The 17,168-nt window shown below is 34.3% G+C and overlaps 1 protein-coding gene across 2 annotated transcripts in view; it reads left to right on the top strand.

Moving 5' to 3' along the window:
- Positions 1-290: 290 nt before the first annotated feature.
- LOC149536052 (uncharacterized) overlaps positions 291-17,168 on the top strand; it is a 177,583-nt gene continuing 160,705 nt past the window's right edge. The window contains exons 1-6 of one of the 2 annotated variants that reach the window (XM_089804520.1): positions 291-917; positions 1,016-1,128; positions 1,726-1,785; positions 2,019-2,104; positions 2,198-2,260; positions 2,866-2,997. In XM_089804520.1, the coding sequence (XP_089660646.1) occupies positions 854-917; positions 1,016-1,128; positions 1,726-1,785; positions 2,019-2,051 (270 nt within the window). In that variant the 5' untranslated portion in view covers positions 291-853 and the 3' untranslated portion in view covers positions 2,052-2,104; positions 2,198-2,260; positions 2,866-2,997. Of the gene's footprint in view, positions 918-1,015; positions 1,129-1,725; positions 1,786-2,018; positions 2,105-2,197; positions 2,261-2,865; positions 3,083-17,168 lie in introns of those variants that run through there. The other variant, XM_089804519.1, reaches the window with a different exon arrangement.

Below are 17,168 nucleotides of genomic sequence, written 5' to 3'. Positions count from 1 at the left end.
AAATATTTGAAAAATACCAAAATGTTATTAGCTGAATTAATTAACTTAATACATCAAAATGTAAAGAAAAATAACATTAATATATATTAATTTATTATATTATCTCATTCTTTACTTTTATTATGATATCTGATATCATATATTGATTTGTAGAGCATGTTATTTTTTAAATTTTGATTTAAAAATCTCATCGATTAGTTTTGATAATTTTAAAAATAAAATCATTTAAAAAAAAATTGAATCAAATTATAAAACATGGCGCGGACTAAAAAATAAAAGCAAACAGCCACGTCAAGTTGGAAACAGGTAAAACTGCACTCGATCGTTTAAAAACATCTCGGTACAAATTATCAATGTGCTAAAATTGGAGGCGATCAGACATTTCATAGGCAGCAGGAGGGTTGGAGCGTAAATGGCAGCTAGCCGTTGGGAGACTAAGTGTTTTCTTTGAAAATTTGGTGCTTTAAAAATAATTCCGTTGGAGTGTAGTGGAGCGTAATGTTTTTTTTTTCCAAAATGCCGTTGGGAGTTTGATAGCAATAACATGATTGGGAGATTCATGCCGTTGGGGGATTTATACATTTAAGAAGGGGCAAACGAAATCCGGAAGAGAGGGCAGAGGACTGAGCTTTGTATTTGAATTGGAGGGTTAATACAAATCAGGGAGATTCATATGGCCTTGAAGAGAAGGAAACATGAAGAGCGAATTGATATTACAGGAAGAGGCTCAGAGATACCTTGAATCGTACCGTTGATTTTAGTTATGATTTGAGAGCATTCAGAGCGATCTTGAATCGTACCTGGCTTTTTTAAAGCTTTTCGGACTCCTCATCCTTCTTTTTAATGGGCCTAGATGAAATTCGTACTCAATTTCTCGTATTTACGAAGCCCTGCACGACGAATTCATTTCAGGGAAGGTATAAACTCTTCAATTTAAACTTCTCATTCTGGAATGAATTCCGTACTCTGTTTCTCACATTTACGACGCCTCCAACACGAAGCTGATGTCCTGCAGGAGGGCTCCTTCTGTCTTCTTGTTGGCATACTTGGACAGGAAGGGATAATTTTGATTATCGATCACTACATTGGTTCTCTAAGCATCAACGGTTTACTCTTCTCATGATTCAGGTACAGTAGCACTCCCTATTTAGTGATTTTGGGTTTCGATTATTGGGTCATTATGAATTGCATAATTTAGAATTAGGGTCAAAGGGTATACAGAGATCATAGGAAGCACACAAATGCAATCTTCTTTATGCTTTTTCTTTTGCTTGTCTTTTTAACCATCACTCTGTTTTTATGCTTAGCAAGCTCCACTGTGATTGGTTGTGTCCGGAGTCCCTCTGCTTTGTTGAATTATGCTGGGTGTCTGGTATGGAATTGGGCAAGTCTTTTTTCATAGGACTTCTTTCTGTTTGTATTTGAAACTGTCTTGAGTTACTTTCCCTCTTTGTGTTATAGAGATTTAGTAAGTATTTTCTGGGTGTAGGGTTGGAGCTTGTTTGTTAGTTAGTTGTCTAGATTGAAGGTGGGTATCGTCATATGGTTTCTGCCAGGATTTAATTTGTAGATTTTTGCATCTGGGTTTATCTATTTTGAAGTGGGGTGTTCATTTTTTTGATCTTTCATAATAATAAATAGTCTTGACAGAAATACTCTGAATCATTTCTTGCTCACAGAATGATTTGTTAGTTTCACGACTGAATTAATGTTTGTCTATCACAGATTCACAAGCCATGGCAAGATGTTTCAAGGTGGAACCTGATTGGTGACAGTGTTGGTAAGGTATGGGCATCCTACAGAAAATTGGATTGGATTATGTAGATTGTATTTGTATTTTTATAATTATTGTGATGCGAATAATGGGCTTTTGAATTTCACGAACACCATGATCACCACATCATAAATATGGTCAATAGAGGAGCTTATTACAATAGGCAATAGATGGAAACACACTAAAATTTCATGTTATAAATATTGTGGATTCAATATCCTTTAATGAATTGTATTTGATCCAGTCATTACCCAATCATTGCTTGGTTGATAGATAATGCTATCAATTCATGTCCCAAGTTAAGGCCTTATCTTTGGCAAGGATTCACAGGTAAAGGTGAATATCCTATTAAGTCTTATTAAGAGAAAGTTTTGGAATATGCTTCCGTTGTAAAGCTAAAGCCAGAGATTCGTATGGTTTCAGGGTACTAATAGTTGAAAATATTCTGTGGGAGTTTTGAGCTTGCCATAAAGCAAGTTTATAAAGGTATAATTCCCATACGATCAATTCTTTGATACTCCCACATGCTTATAGACTATACTATTTAAAAGATATGTATGCAATTACTTGTAAAGCTATTATTATTTTAGCTTCTTTAAGACATTGGACTTAGCGCTCTAATTGCATAATTATAGTGTCTCTGTATTGGATCATATTACCGGATGCAACTTTTCTAAAGTCCAAGTCCCAGATATTGTGTGTCAAAGTTAGAGGAAGTAGTTATGATGAAATTAACATGATCTAAGTAGTAAAATGTGTGACAGATTCCAATTTCCAGCCCTAATGAAAAACATAATGTCAAATGTAAATTAATCCAATGGAAACCCTTAGGCATCTATTTCATTATAATTAAAAAGGTAATGAAAGTATTTAGATACTTAGGAAAGTTTAACCTTGTTTCTGGAAACATTTTGTAATCATTATACATTGTTTTGCATTCTTTTTCGAAGTGGATGCTTTATAGGTAGTATAACCTCTATAATTATTATTTTTTACTGTTACTTCTGAAAAAATGATTTTCAGTGTCAAAATAAGAATCATATTTCTTTTGTGTTCGGTGTCTGAATGGTGATCCATTTCATTTTGTATAGGTTTATTGTGAGTACATTTTCAATGCATACAGTTACCCTTGCATCATCTGGAATTCTCCTCGATTGGCCTGCTGTAGCTGTTTCAATGGTGGTTGTTTCTTTTCCTAGTTGGCTGTTCTCTTTTCTTACAGCAGGTTCTTTGGTTATCTATGCTTTAGCCACCAAAAGCTAAAAAGGAGTCTTTTTGGGCGAGGCAACAATTTCCACTTATGGGATGGTAAGCATTGCTGACTTCTGAAGAGTATATGTCTAATTCAGTTTTGAATTTTTTTCATAGAGTTTTGCTTACAAAATCTCTTTACCATTGACTGAAGATTCTTTATATCTCGTAAAGCTCATATGCTTATTTTGTTTTCAACCATTTTACTACAAGTATTGCACATAAGCAATTTAAAACTCTAATTTTTACATTCTTTGGTGAGTTTTAAAGAAAGAATAGGGATTGGATATAGTATTCTTTTAAATTTTAAGCGAGGCATAAAAAAAAAGTGCAAAATGTCAACAACTGTGGGGCTAAGTTTTGGTTGTTAATTGTTTAATCAAGTCCTTAATGAATGTGTATGTATTGCATTGTGACAATTTGTAGTTGACATAGAGAAAATTGTGAACTATTATAGAGCTCATTTGCAGCTCTCATGTTTTTGAATGAGTAGGATTTTGTAATCTAAGTAGAACAAAATGTAATCAACTATAGAGCTTATTTTTCAGCCAGGGGTTTTCTTAGATCTCTAGGAATGCATAAGATTTTCATTTTGATTATATGCTGTTTAAATTGGTCATATCCAAATTATTATTGAGCTTATTTTTCTTAGATGTTTTCAGATATTTTTGTTGCCTAAGACAGGTCTTAAATAATGTTGTACAATTCAAATCGTGGTGTCTTGCATAGAAAATGTGAAGAACTTTTAAAGTTGATTTTGAACTTCCAATTAGGTTCATGAAGAACATGAAATATTGGGTTTTAATACTATACAATTTAAGGAGAGTACATTTTGAAAAATTGAGTATCTTGAGAAGCCCTGTTCCAGAATTTAGGCTTTCATAATTCACGATTTTAAGAGGGTACATTTTGAACAAATTTAGAGTGTGGATCTTGAGAAACCCTGTTTCAGATTGCTAGCTGTGATTGTTTGAATCATTATTGTATTTTATTAATGGCACGATTTGAGTTTCCTTAATTTGCTAAATGCCAAGAATGCATGATCAAGGAAGTTTCTAGCTTGGATAGTTGTCCAATTTATATATAAAATATGTACAATTTTTTTTGTTCTATAAGCACTTACATTGGCTGTGCTAATATGAAGCACTATCTATAACATTTTATTTAGTCTTTCTGATGTCCCTAGTTGAGATTGTGACATATAGCTGTCAAGTTGCAACGTTGCATTACCACTTGTAATGTCCCCTTATGCAATCTCTTAGAGTTTGGACTGAACTCTCATAAATGAAATTGCACGAGATTCCTTTCCTATCGTAATTTATTTACAGTCAGTGATGTTATTTGGCAAGGGTTATTTTACTTCTGATATGAACCTTCAATCTGACTTCAGCAATCTCAATTGTGTGTATATATATATTTTCACAAATTGATATTAGCTTGCATGAAGCTACATATATACATACATACATACATACATGTATGTATGTATGTATATATGTAGCTTCATGCAAGCTAATATCAATTTGTGAAAATAGGAGGATTGGATATTGTTATGCTAGTATATACTGCCTATAAATATTAATTTGGAAATATAAAGAGAAAGTAAATCTTATGTTGATCTAAATATGTTATGAGATGAAAGTTCCAATGCTCTATAGTGTCTTTGTCTATATCTATGTAGTATTTTTATGATATCTCTCCAGATGAATAACACAAATAGTTATAGTGAATTTGCATCAGTGCTTGTGCTCAATGCAAAAACAGAGCATAGATAAGTCTATAACTTCTCAGTTAGAAATAAATGACAATGTCTCAACTCAAATGGCGAAGTGCTTCTAGAAAGGTTAGGACCTGGTTGTAAGACTCTTAGGTGATATCCTGAGTAGTTCGAACTCCCTTTCTCATTATCTGGAGTGGCTGTTCATGTTAATTTGATTTATAACATGTTATGATTCTGATGTATTCATTTTATTCCCGTTCGATGATGATGTTTTTCTTCCTAGTGGATGTGTATTGTTGTTGTGGCTAAATCCCCTGTAAGGTATTAGTAGACTCTACTCTCAATAGCCAAGTGATTGCACTCGTAATTTTGTTGATGTCTTTCTTTAGTGGCAACATTTCCCTTATGGTCGAGTCCTCTGGATTTTATGCGGTCAACCAATGAGCTGTGGATTAAGCATTGTTTTTACCAAAACATCAGTATGTTACAGTACCTTTGGGTTGTTAGATGGAATTACATATAAAATATATTAAATGTCGTTCTAGGTGTATATAATATCATATGCTAGATATTATATATTGATATATGTTACAATATTTTGTATATTATCTTACAATAGATGATAGTATTTGACATGTTATTATTATTTAATATTGTATTGATCTATTTCTTAGTTATTATTATTTCTTATTTATTTTGTAATTATATTCTTGTATTACAATATTTATATTATGTTTAATTATCTATCTTTGTATTTTGATATTATTATTTATTTATATTATAATTATAGTAAGTATTTATTTGTTGATTTTTTATATTTTTAATATTACAAATTATATATTAAAAGCTTGTAATTTAATGAATATTTATTATTAAATTTAAAAAAAGGGGTACATCATAGTCATGTACGGTAAACATGATCTCTATTGATGATTCATTACCACCTTTCTGGTTGGGAGCATAAAAACATGTACTTGCTTAGCTTTTTAAGCTAGAGATGACAAACCGTCAGGTCTATGAACTCCTTGTATCTTGGAAGTTATATTGATCCCGAGGCACTAAAAATTGCATAACTTTGTGCAATTAAATTCATGGGTGCTGTTTCAGACTTGCTTTAGTTTTTCCACATGTGACTTATGTTCAATCAATTAAACTTGTTGCTACTCCATATGCTTCTATATCTCAAATGCGTCATTAATTATAAAATGTTGAATACTTATATGTTTAATGACCTTTTTGCATCTTTCTAGAAGGGTTGATATAATCAAACTTTGCCCATATATCTTGTATTGTTAATAATTTGCCAGGACAGTGAATATGCTTCTGTACATTCTGAAAAAAGGTAACATCTCCATTCAACTCATTATACAAGGAATACACAAATAAACGAAGATAGAGTGCATAAATCAATGAAGCTATATAATATCCCTACTCAACTCTTCATATGCACCATATGGAAATAAACCAAGGCAAAGTAGAGTTGCAACTTGTGGGACAAAATATATATTAAAACTATAATATGGAAACATTGGGCAACTGGTTGTATTAGTGCAAGAAATTTTCCCTCCAATGATATTAGTTGTTACTTTTATCTAGCCTATCCTATTTCACAACAATGGGAATACAATATTAAATCTAATTGACCTAATTCGTTATGCTGGATACTAATATAATGTCTGGTTTTTGTGCTTTGGCACATTCTAAAATATATCTAGATAATAATTTTTTTATAATGCTTATAAAAGTTGATAGAATGAGTCATTCTTGATTGTCATATTTGATAAAATGAGTCATTTTTTATTGCAATGTCCCCCTTTTTGGATTACCTTATATTTTCCCCTAGAATCACAAGTCCAATAAAAAAAGAAACACAATATAGTTAGATATATAACTTCACCCAAATAATTTAAAAGCAAGATAGATCTTTGTTGAAGTCCTACATTCATAAAATCAATTATTAATAGTAGGGTTAGAGAAGATATATTCACAATCCACACAATGAAATATATATATAAATACAATGATTTTTTTTGTATATTTAATTCATTATTTGGGTTCAACTATAACAAAACTTTTATAGGTACTTGAAGAAATCCTAAATCTAGGCCCAAGAGTGGATATACCATCCCTTTTGGCCTTCAAGTGACCTTTCATCATCTATCCTTCATGAGGTGGTGTACTTAGCGAGGCATTTGTTAAAGCGATCTTTACGCTAGGCCCAAAAGTGGATATACCATCCCTCTCGACCTCATGTGATAGGAAAATTGTACATCCAAAATGGGATGTTCTACCTAGTGGAGTGCTTGTCTTTGCACCCCATTTCCATGTTTCCTTATTCGTCCTCTTATGACTTGAGAGCATGGGAGATTCAATTAAAAGCTTTCCCTAACAACTAGTCCATACAATGCAATTCTTTGGAGAATCATAAAAGGTTTTGAGAGCTTATCCTTTTCAATTAAGTGCATGAGACAAATAATCATTCATTCTGCCTGTTGACCCCACCTAGGGGTTGGTGTACTTGAAGGGGGATGTAGTGTTGTTGCCTAGTTATCATGTATTTTACCTTTCCAATCAAGCCCAAGAGCATGGAATGAATACCCAATTATTTGACCTCGTATGATAGAGACTACTTTGAATCCATTCCAACAATCAACCACTGTAGATGTTTGAGGAAAAACTACAATAAGGTGCTTGGAGCATCTTTCCCATCTTAACCCAAGGGTAGGATACCCCTTTTCCCCCTTGACCTCATGTGGTAGATTGCCAACCATCCACTATGAGGTAGTATAATTAGAAGAGGACCTTATATCAATTCCTCCCTCCTTGTATTTACTTTTTCACTTGATGATTGCTTGCTGTAATGTCCCCTACCTAGTTTACCTTGAAATTTGCCTTAAAATCATAATGGCAACAAATTAGGGTTAGGGTTCAATCTTAACAATTTTTTTTCAATTAGTACAATCTTGGATTGAGTTCTACAATCATAAGCAACACACACATATATCATTATTAGGGTTAGTCTACAACACACGATAGTCATATAGTGTAAATAGCATCATTGCAAACACATTAGAGAAGAAGAATGATACGTCTGCCTAGAGTCATCCCACACTGTGCCCAAAAGTGTAACTTTGGCCTTTTGGCCATGATGCTAGCCAATATAGTCATCACTAGGCTCCCTACCTAGTGGGGTGCTTGTACCTGCTTTCCCTACCAATGCTTCACCTTTGAAGATTTAGTAACCATCATTATAGACTTGGAGAGGAGGTTGTAATGGTAGTTCCTTGATTGACCTATCTAGGCCCAAGAGTGGAACTTTGGCCCTCTTAGCTTTGGTAGTAGGCAACATGGACATCCACCCAAGGTCCCTATCTAGTCTCCTTCCATAATGATAGAAGATTGATCTATGCATTTATATCCACTCATAAATATATAGACAATTGTACCGGCTTTGCCTACCCATGCTTCACCTTTGTTGACTTAGTAACCATCATTATTTAGTTGGAGAGGAGGTTGTAATGGTAGTTCCTTGATTGACCTATCTAGGCCCAAGAGTGGAACTTTGGCCATCTTAGCTTTGGTGGTAGGTGACATGGACATCCACCCAAGGTCCCTACCTAGATGATGATCGTCATGGTTCCTCTTCCACTTACACCCTTCTTCTATAATGATGAAAGTTCATAAACAAATTATTTATCTATGCATTTATATCCACTCATGAATATAAAGACAATTTATCAACAATAATGCATAGGCCATCATAATACAACAAAGCTATCATTCAGATTATTATATGCTGATTATAACAAGTCTGAAAAAGATTGGTGACCATTTGCTTCTAAATATGTGTCTTTTGTTTACACTCTTCCGATTTTGATTATTCTTTCTTGTTCACTGATTCTAGTTCTTCTATTCGATGTTGCTGGTTACCCTCATATCTATATTCCTCCCCCTTCACATATCTCAAATTATACCGTTACCAAGGAATCCTATTTTCAGAGGACATCACTCTTCATTATTCAAGGGAGGCATCTAGTAATAAGTCACACCTTACGAAAAATGGCAGCTCTTGGTTTATAAATAATTACTCATTTTAATAGTAGTCTGTTTATCCTAATTAAACAGTTGTGTTATTGACATGTTCTCAACCTCTCAAGAAATCACACTTTGTTAATAATTACTATTCCATAGTCATGGATTGTGCAACCATATTGTACCAAGTTGCTGTTGTTTCCTAATACGTGAATTGCTTTCTGTTCTTGGTTTTATGCTATCATCATTGAATTTTATTCTAATCTTTAGTCTTTTCTATATTCATCATACACGTCATTCTCCAATTGCAGAAGTGGTTTCCTTTCTATATTGAAATCTCCGTTATAGTTGTAGGCATCAATGATTTTGGTTGGCCTTAGCATGCCACAAATATGCAAAACTCTGTCTTATCCATAGTGATGGTCATTGCTATCTTTGATTGATGCAAATTGTCGCTTGTTCGGTTAGAAACACAACGTATGATATACTATTGCGTGACATTTGTTGATCAATTCTCGATGACTTCCAGTTGTAGACTAGAAAATTGTGATATCTTATAAGACAGGTTTCTATTTGATTGGTTTTAGTTTTACTTTATGTATCCTGTGACCTGGCTTTGAAGAATGATTTTAGGAGTTATTAGATGGGGACATGACAATTGTGGGTATTGTTTATATCTAATATATAAGATTTTATATATCAAAAATATAATTTGTTTTGTAAATGCTATTGACTATATTAGTGTGTGAGAAATTATGGATCAAAATATTACCATGCTGCATAAATTAGGCATACATAATAAACATATATTCATACATACCACAATAAACAAGAATTCTACTATGTAATGTATAACGATTTCTGATATGATCTCGATAGCTTATATTTAATGTGTTGATATGCTTTTCTGAGCACCGATAAAGTGTCAAGATCACTTCATTTCAAACTTTGATGGAATTATCAATCATTACTCATGAGCCCATACCAACAAATCCTTTACCCATCAATTATTGATCCCTCAAGAAATCAAGCAAACAACCTTGAGATCAAGAAAACATGCATTTCAGCAATCAAGCATAATTCTATGAATTCAAAATTAATTAATTAACCACCCCCCAAAATATCAATTTAGCATTTAGTGTATCATCACTTTCAAATAGTCCTATCAACAATTAATCATAACTCACCAATACCTCAATTTATCAAATTAAAGAAATTTATTCATTCAATCAATCATTCATACAAACATAAATCATTCGACAATGACCAATCAAGGAAAGTATTCTAATAAGCATTGGTGTTCATTCGAGCAGATCAACACATTAAATATAAGCGTTAAAAATCAGGTGAGGAACTCAGATTTATTACATCCAGTAGCATTGTTGTTCAATGTGGTATGCACGGATATATTTTTATTATGTATGTTTGATGTGTACAACATGATAATATTTCAATGCTTAAAACCTCTTAAACTAATGTAGGCAATAATTTGTGTACAACTGATTATATATTTGATCAATAACATCTTATATATTAGAAAGAAGCAATAATGCAAACTATGTAGATATCTAGTCTATTCATGAAATTGCAACAATCAATCATGACAAGGTGATGGAGGAATACAAGGAGGGAGAAAATACTGTAAGGCCAAATAATGTAAAAGCAGTCTATTCCTACAATTGTTGATTGTTGGAATGGATTCAAAGGTGTCTTAATCATAAGAGGCCAAATAACTCAGTGTTGATTCCATACTCTTGGGATTGGATTGAAAGGAGAGAAATACATGATAAGGAGACAACAACATTGAGTCCATCATCAAGTATGCCAACACCTAGGTGGGTCCAAGAGGCCAAGTGACTAGGTGTTTATTTCGTGCTCATGGGCATGATTAGAGAGGACATTCCTTTGATGCCTTATATTTTCTTCGAGGGATTCCATAGAGTGGATTAGTTTTTAGGGAAAGCCTATATTTCAATCTTACACGCTTTCTTGTCATAAGAGGAGATGAATAAAGAAACTTGAATAGGAGGTGCAAATAAAAACATATTTCTAGGTAGACCACCTCATGTTGTATGTTCAACGTGCCTACCACATGGGGTTAAGTGGGCGAGATCCAAGCACTTCCCAAAAAGAGGACATGAAAAATGTAGGGTTAAGTTCTAAATTAACATCATGTCATATTGATTATAGATGTCTTGATGAACAGGTTGCAAATCATTTGGGCTTTCAAAGGACATAAGGGACATCTACACTCAACTCATTGAATGAAGAGTAGAAGAACAAACCAAGATAGAACACATAATGCATAAGTTAATGAAACTAGATAACATTGGCCACCCGATCTTTAATATGCATCATATGACAATGGAACAAGATAGAGTAGAGTGGGAATTTGTGGGACATGGTTAACCTTAGCAACAAACTCCATTCATAGGTGTGGAGATCCCACTCTTTATCTATGGTCAAAGTCATGCCTTTCTCATAGTAGGAGTTGAATTGTGGCCTCACCATGATGCCATGGAGGGAGTTACAACCTACTAGAATAAAAAATGCTTCCTCCATTGTTTTTAAGACACCTTTAGTTTTGATTAGGGATTCCAACCAAGAATTGTATAGACTTCCCTATTTATTTTAAAGACACCTTTTCTTTTGATTTGGGATTCACATCATTCTAAAAGACAATCTATTAAAATAGTATTAACAAAAATAGCCTCTCCTTACAAGGCCAATTCTTCTCCAAATTAAAAGGTTGAGTGTTTTTTTGCAGGGGCTATTTAGCTTAAAATATCAAGGTTCCAATGCTAATAGAAGCGCTAAAGGTGATTTAAAAACCTACACTAGGAAATGAAAATCCCTATTGGTTCGGGGAAAACGAACATTGGGATGTGGCTACATGAATTTGCCTTCTTAGCTGAGTAAAAGTATCCTATCTTTGTTTCTTTCCTCTCTTATCCAAGGATTGAAGTAAGGAAAAATTATGTATCATCCAATAGATGCAACAAATGAGAACAAGACCTAACACAGAGAGTAATTGCATACTAGTTAGCCATAATGTTAAGGATGTAATAGGCACTACATATAGGGAAATAGATGAACATAGTTCACTCTACATTTGATTTTTCAATTGTGCCTGTCCGATGTGAGTGGGAGAGCCCATCCCATGATTAGGAGTACAATGAATGTGATGTAGTATGTACGATATCAATTTAAGAGTTTTGAAGGTGACTAGGACCAATGTACTAGTGAACCATCCAACCAATAGAGTTTCCATCCCTATATTATAGTGATGATGACATTGGTTTCTTTGACTAAAAAGCCAATATTGCTTGAAATGAAAATGTTGACTATGTGGATTGAATGGATGCCATGCAATTCATGGATCTTAAATCAGGTTAGTTGTCATGAATATATAACAAAGCACATGTTAGTGATGAAGGTAAGACAACATTTTCTATAAAACCAAAGGGGTCATATTGGTCTGCTTCAGAATATATCTTGTATTATGAAGCTTAATGATGGCTAGTAAGATTGGGGATGTTTATGATGAAACACACTAGGATAGATGTGCAATGCTTGTTAGCAATCTTAGTATAGTAAAGGGATCATGCCTAAGATTGCGTTAACCTTCTACAATTCAAGGTAGATAGGCCTATGAGTGCAATCCTTTATGTTAATTAGAAAAAGGGAAATAACATGATAGTGTTGGTTTTGAATATAAACCATGCTTGACACAATAGAAGGCCCAAAGTTTGTCACTAACCTTCAAAACACTTTTTTTGGATGTTAAGACAATTCAATCCAACACCATAATAATCCTAATCTTATGCCCAATAATGTTTACATTTTGAGCATTTACTTCATACATAATTATGGGGTAAAAAAAAACAGAGCCTTGTACAAGTTTATGAAGAAATTGGGTGTTATATGATATTTTGCTAATTAAAGTGAGTGGATTATGTTAGCTAGAAATACAAGAAATGAAAAATAAAAACTAAGAAGGATATGCTGATTTAGGTTTTGAGTATGGTGCAAAGCAATACCTATCTATGAGAGGACTAGTGTCTTCCTCCATTTATGTGATAGAGCCAAATTCTTATTTGATATTTTTGCAAACACATAAACACTTGGCCTATCAACCAAATCTAATAATTATTCGTTCTTTCGACCAGATCCTTCTTTGGATTAGCAATCGACGTAAATGAAGACTTCATTCATATGCTAATTTCATGTTTTTTCGGTGTTGTTCAAATGCTTGCCTTAGTTGACCTATGTGTCTGATTATTGATAATCTAAGTTATCGATTCAGATGCTGATTCTAGAAGCAAACACGAGATGCGTGGAATTTTTTAATTTGGTTGGGATCTTGAACATGACCTATTGGAGCTTATTGTCTAAGACTAAACTCTAATGTTGAACAATTACAACATTAGAGTTTAGTCTTAGACGATAAGCTCCAATAGGTCATGTTCAAGATTCCAACAAAATAAAAACTTAATTCATGATTGAAGATTCAATCAACTAATAGCCATCAAAGTCTGAATCATAAGGATTTGCAAGAAAATCCACATTCTCATCATCATCTCCAACTATTGAAAGACCATTTGAACCTATACGGTTCCACTTATGCGCGATGCACCACGTGCTATGCTATCATTATCACCATCTCCAAGTGTAGTAAGATCATGATGTGTTGCATCCAAATCCGCACACTCAGGGGCTACATCCCAAAGCTTTGTTTTCCCTTCATTGTAATGATCATTCTTACGTGACAAAAGACGCAAGTTGTTATGGACAAAGACCAAGTCATCAACTTTCTTGGAGCCCAACCAGTTGTGCTTCACTGAATGAATAAAGGAGTATGTGCTACAATTCCTTTCAACAACATAAGAACTAGCAACCTAGATGGTGGTCACAAAACATACAAATGAAAAGCAAATTAATTTTAAAGAATGTGTGAAACACTAAATTCTAGAATACAAGTGGTAAACATAAGACAAAACAAAATTAAAAACTTGTGATAGGACCTTGATTGCAACAGGTTCAAAATGCTTGAAAGGTTGACCAAATATGTATCACCATGTGATAGCTCCCATTGTATTTTGGTCCTTTATTGCAAATGGAGAATGCTTTAATCTCGAAGCAAACAACCCAAATTTTAGCCTCACTTTTTCATGCATTTCTTCCAATGGGAAGAGTCTTGTAAGAGCTTTGTGGCATCCCTCAACAACCTCCCCATCTGCAAATGGTGCAACTCAACCCGGCATAGCAAGTACCTCCTCACTATAGTACCTAGGAGATAAGGCATATGCAAGGAGGTGCAATGGGGTAGTCATCTTCTCCTAGCAATGTTGGATGCTTGCTTCCACTTGATTGCATAAGGCTTCGCTTTGTGTGGGGTCACTCTCATGTGCTTGTATAGAATTTTTTACCTTATCAACCATGGTGTATTTGTATCAGAAAAGTGGAGCATAGTCATGATGGGCTTGGTGAAATTAATACATAGTCCACACGAGCTCACCAACTTGCATTCAAAACCAAAATCTTGACTCTTTCAACTCTTTTTGAATTTGAGATCTTCCATATGCTCCATCGATTAGAGATGACCATTTGGCTCAGTGCCTCTTTTACCTTGAGGACCTATCTCATAACAATTGTATGAAATAAGGCATATGCAAGGAGGTGCAATGGGGTAGTCATCTTCTCCTAGCAATGGTGGATGATTGCTTCCACTTGATTGCATAAGGCTTCGCTTTGTGTGGGGTCACTCTCATGTGCTTGTATAGAATTTTTTACCTTATCAACCATGGTGTATTTGTATAAAAAAAGTGGAGCATAGTCATGATGGGCTTGGTGAAATCAATACATAGTCCACACGAGCTCACCAACTTGCATTCAAGACCAAAATCTTGACTCTTTCAACTCTTCTTGAATTTGAGATCTTCCATATGCTCCATCGATTAGAGATGACCATTTGGCTCAGTGCCTCTTTTACCTTGAGGACCTATCTCATAACAATTGTATGAAATGCAAAACGGGTCTCAGCAACGTAAGCAAGTTTACAATATGTCAATTGACAATAAAATGAAAATTTTTAACTAAATTACAAATCCATGGAACATTGAAATTTAGTAATTTCAAAAAATTAATTTACCTTCAGCAACTCCAATTTGGAGTGTGTTCTAAACATGGATTGTGACTCCAATTTGTATCTCCTCCCCCTCTTGGTATATTTTCTTCACCCAGTCTATTTGAGTGCCAATATTCAACATGACCAAGTTAAAGGAGTGTACGACGTTTGGTGTCCAAAAAATATGGTCATACCTACTCAACCAAAGAACTTGTACCCCTGCAATTTTTGGTCTTGTTTGTGACCGCCTATATGTCATGTCCCCAATTTCTGCCCTTCCTTAGTGAGAACATTTCTAGCAAAGTTGGTCTATTATCTGGTTCCCATAGGCCAACAGAGCATAGAGGGAACCAACCCAGGGGCTTTGAGAGTCATGCATGAGCTTCCCAAGTAGTTTGGAGCAGGAGACAACAGTTTTCTACAATTTAGGAGGGATTCCTAATTTGTAAGGATTGACTAGGAGTGGTCTAAGAGGCATTTGGAGACCTCAGCGAACGTTTTGGAGACTTAGAGTGCATCTCCTATTTTTTAGGAGGAACTCCCGGTTCAGTGACAGTTCTCTTAGAGGTGCACACATTGGGACTCAATTTTGGTTGATTGGGGCTGTCTCCGCATCCCTAGATTTTAGGGATGGACTGCCAGTTGACCCATCTTGTCCGGCATCAATCACAGATAGGTGACAAGGTTAGATTCATGTTTGATTGGTCATTTTGGGCCTTTTGGGACCATTTGGGAAATATTTTAATATATTTAAATATTTCCTAAGTTGGTGATTAAATAAATTAAAATAAGGTTAATAATATAACCATTTTGGAGTAATAAGGGGATTTTGGCTTCAGTTGATCAGGTACACCTATGTGTTATAGCTCGTTGGAAAGGTCTCAAATTATTATACATGATTTTTACTATCTATAGACTTTTTGGTGCCTTCAGCTATGGAATTTTAATAAAGTAATGTTTTTCCTATAGCATGGACGACTTTAATTGGGAAAATGTTATTTTATTATATTTTATTTAAAGAGAAAAGTTTAATTTCCCTTTAGGGTTCAATTTACAATTGGAAGGGGATATAAGGAGATGGAGACCTAATTTCTTATTATCTTTTGCATATTGAAAAACTTGTTTTTGTGAATTGGCTCTGAGAGAGCAATTCTTCATCTGGGACGCAAACCCCAGGTTCTGGATTGGCTGGGACGTAGCCCTCAGCAGTTATTGGCATTGGATTCTTCAGACAATGTGCATTGCTATCAGGGATAGAGTACACCATTCTTTATTGTGGATTCAGGTTGCAGATTTATGGTTTTAGCATTACAGATTGATTCTTTCAGCTGGGACGTGATTCCTTGCAGTCTTACTGCTGCCATTTGCAACAATTTGGCATCATTGTTGGATGTAAGCTTTTTGGAACTGCATTGGATTTATTATTTGGCTTTATAAATCAGAAATCTGCCTCGTACGATTTATAGCAATTCTGATTTGGTTCTATGTTCTTATTTATTTTCAGTCTCCTCTCATGTTTATTGTTCATTATTCATTACTATTGTGAAAACTATCAAAAAACACAAAACAAAAACAAAACCTTCTGCAACTTTTGTCTATTCTCAAAAACCATCAAAGAAATCACAGGAAAATATTGTTTATTAATTTAAAAACTACAGAAGATCAGCAAGGGCATCTATCAGGGATCTTTCAGTGGTATCGGAGCCTACATCCTGCCAGCCTATAGGGTTTGTGAGAAATTGTCACAACAGATTTTGGCATCTGGGGCATTGGATAAAAAGTTTTGATAATTCATTTCAGCATCTGGGTACTGGCTTAAAAGTTTTGATAATTCATTTTGGCATCTAGGTATTGGATAAAAGGTTTTGATAATTCATTTCAGCATCTGGGTACTGGCTAAATTATTTTGATAATTCATTTAGGCATCTGGGTACTGGATTAAAAGTTTTGATAATTCATATTAGTAGTACAGGGTCGGTTTTTGCTCTGGCATGTTAGTCTCAGTTGGTCAGCGTGGTAGTTCATTATGGCAAAATTGTTAAGAGATATAACCCTGTGGAAAGAATGGGAACAGTCACAACAAAAATTCAAGCTTGAATTGCAGCAGTTCAATGATTCTATGTCAAGGAAATTTGGACATGCTAGTGGATCATCATCTTCTTCTAGAAAGGATCCATTACCACTAGACAGGAAAACGGAAGTAATTAGCATACTTGAGGAGTATAATACTCTTCCTCAACATGTTAGGGAGAACTTTCATTTCA

This window comes from Cupressus sempervirens, chromosome 10 (genome assembly GCF_028749045.1).
Source record: "Cupressus sempervirens isolate cs-2001-9-10 chromosome 10, ASM2874904v1, whole genome shotgun sequence".
In the NCBI taxonomy this organism is placed as follows: domain Eukaryota; kingdom Viridiplantae; phylum Streptophyta; class Pinopsida; order Cupressales; family Cupressaceae; genus Cupressus; species Cupressus sempervirens.
Note: the sequence above shows the minus strand (reverse complement) of the source record. Positions and strands in the feature narration are given on the sequence as shown.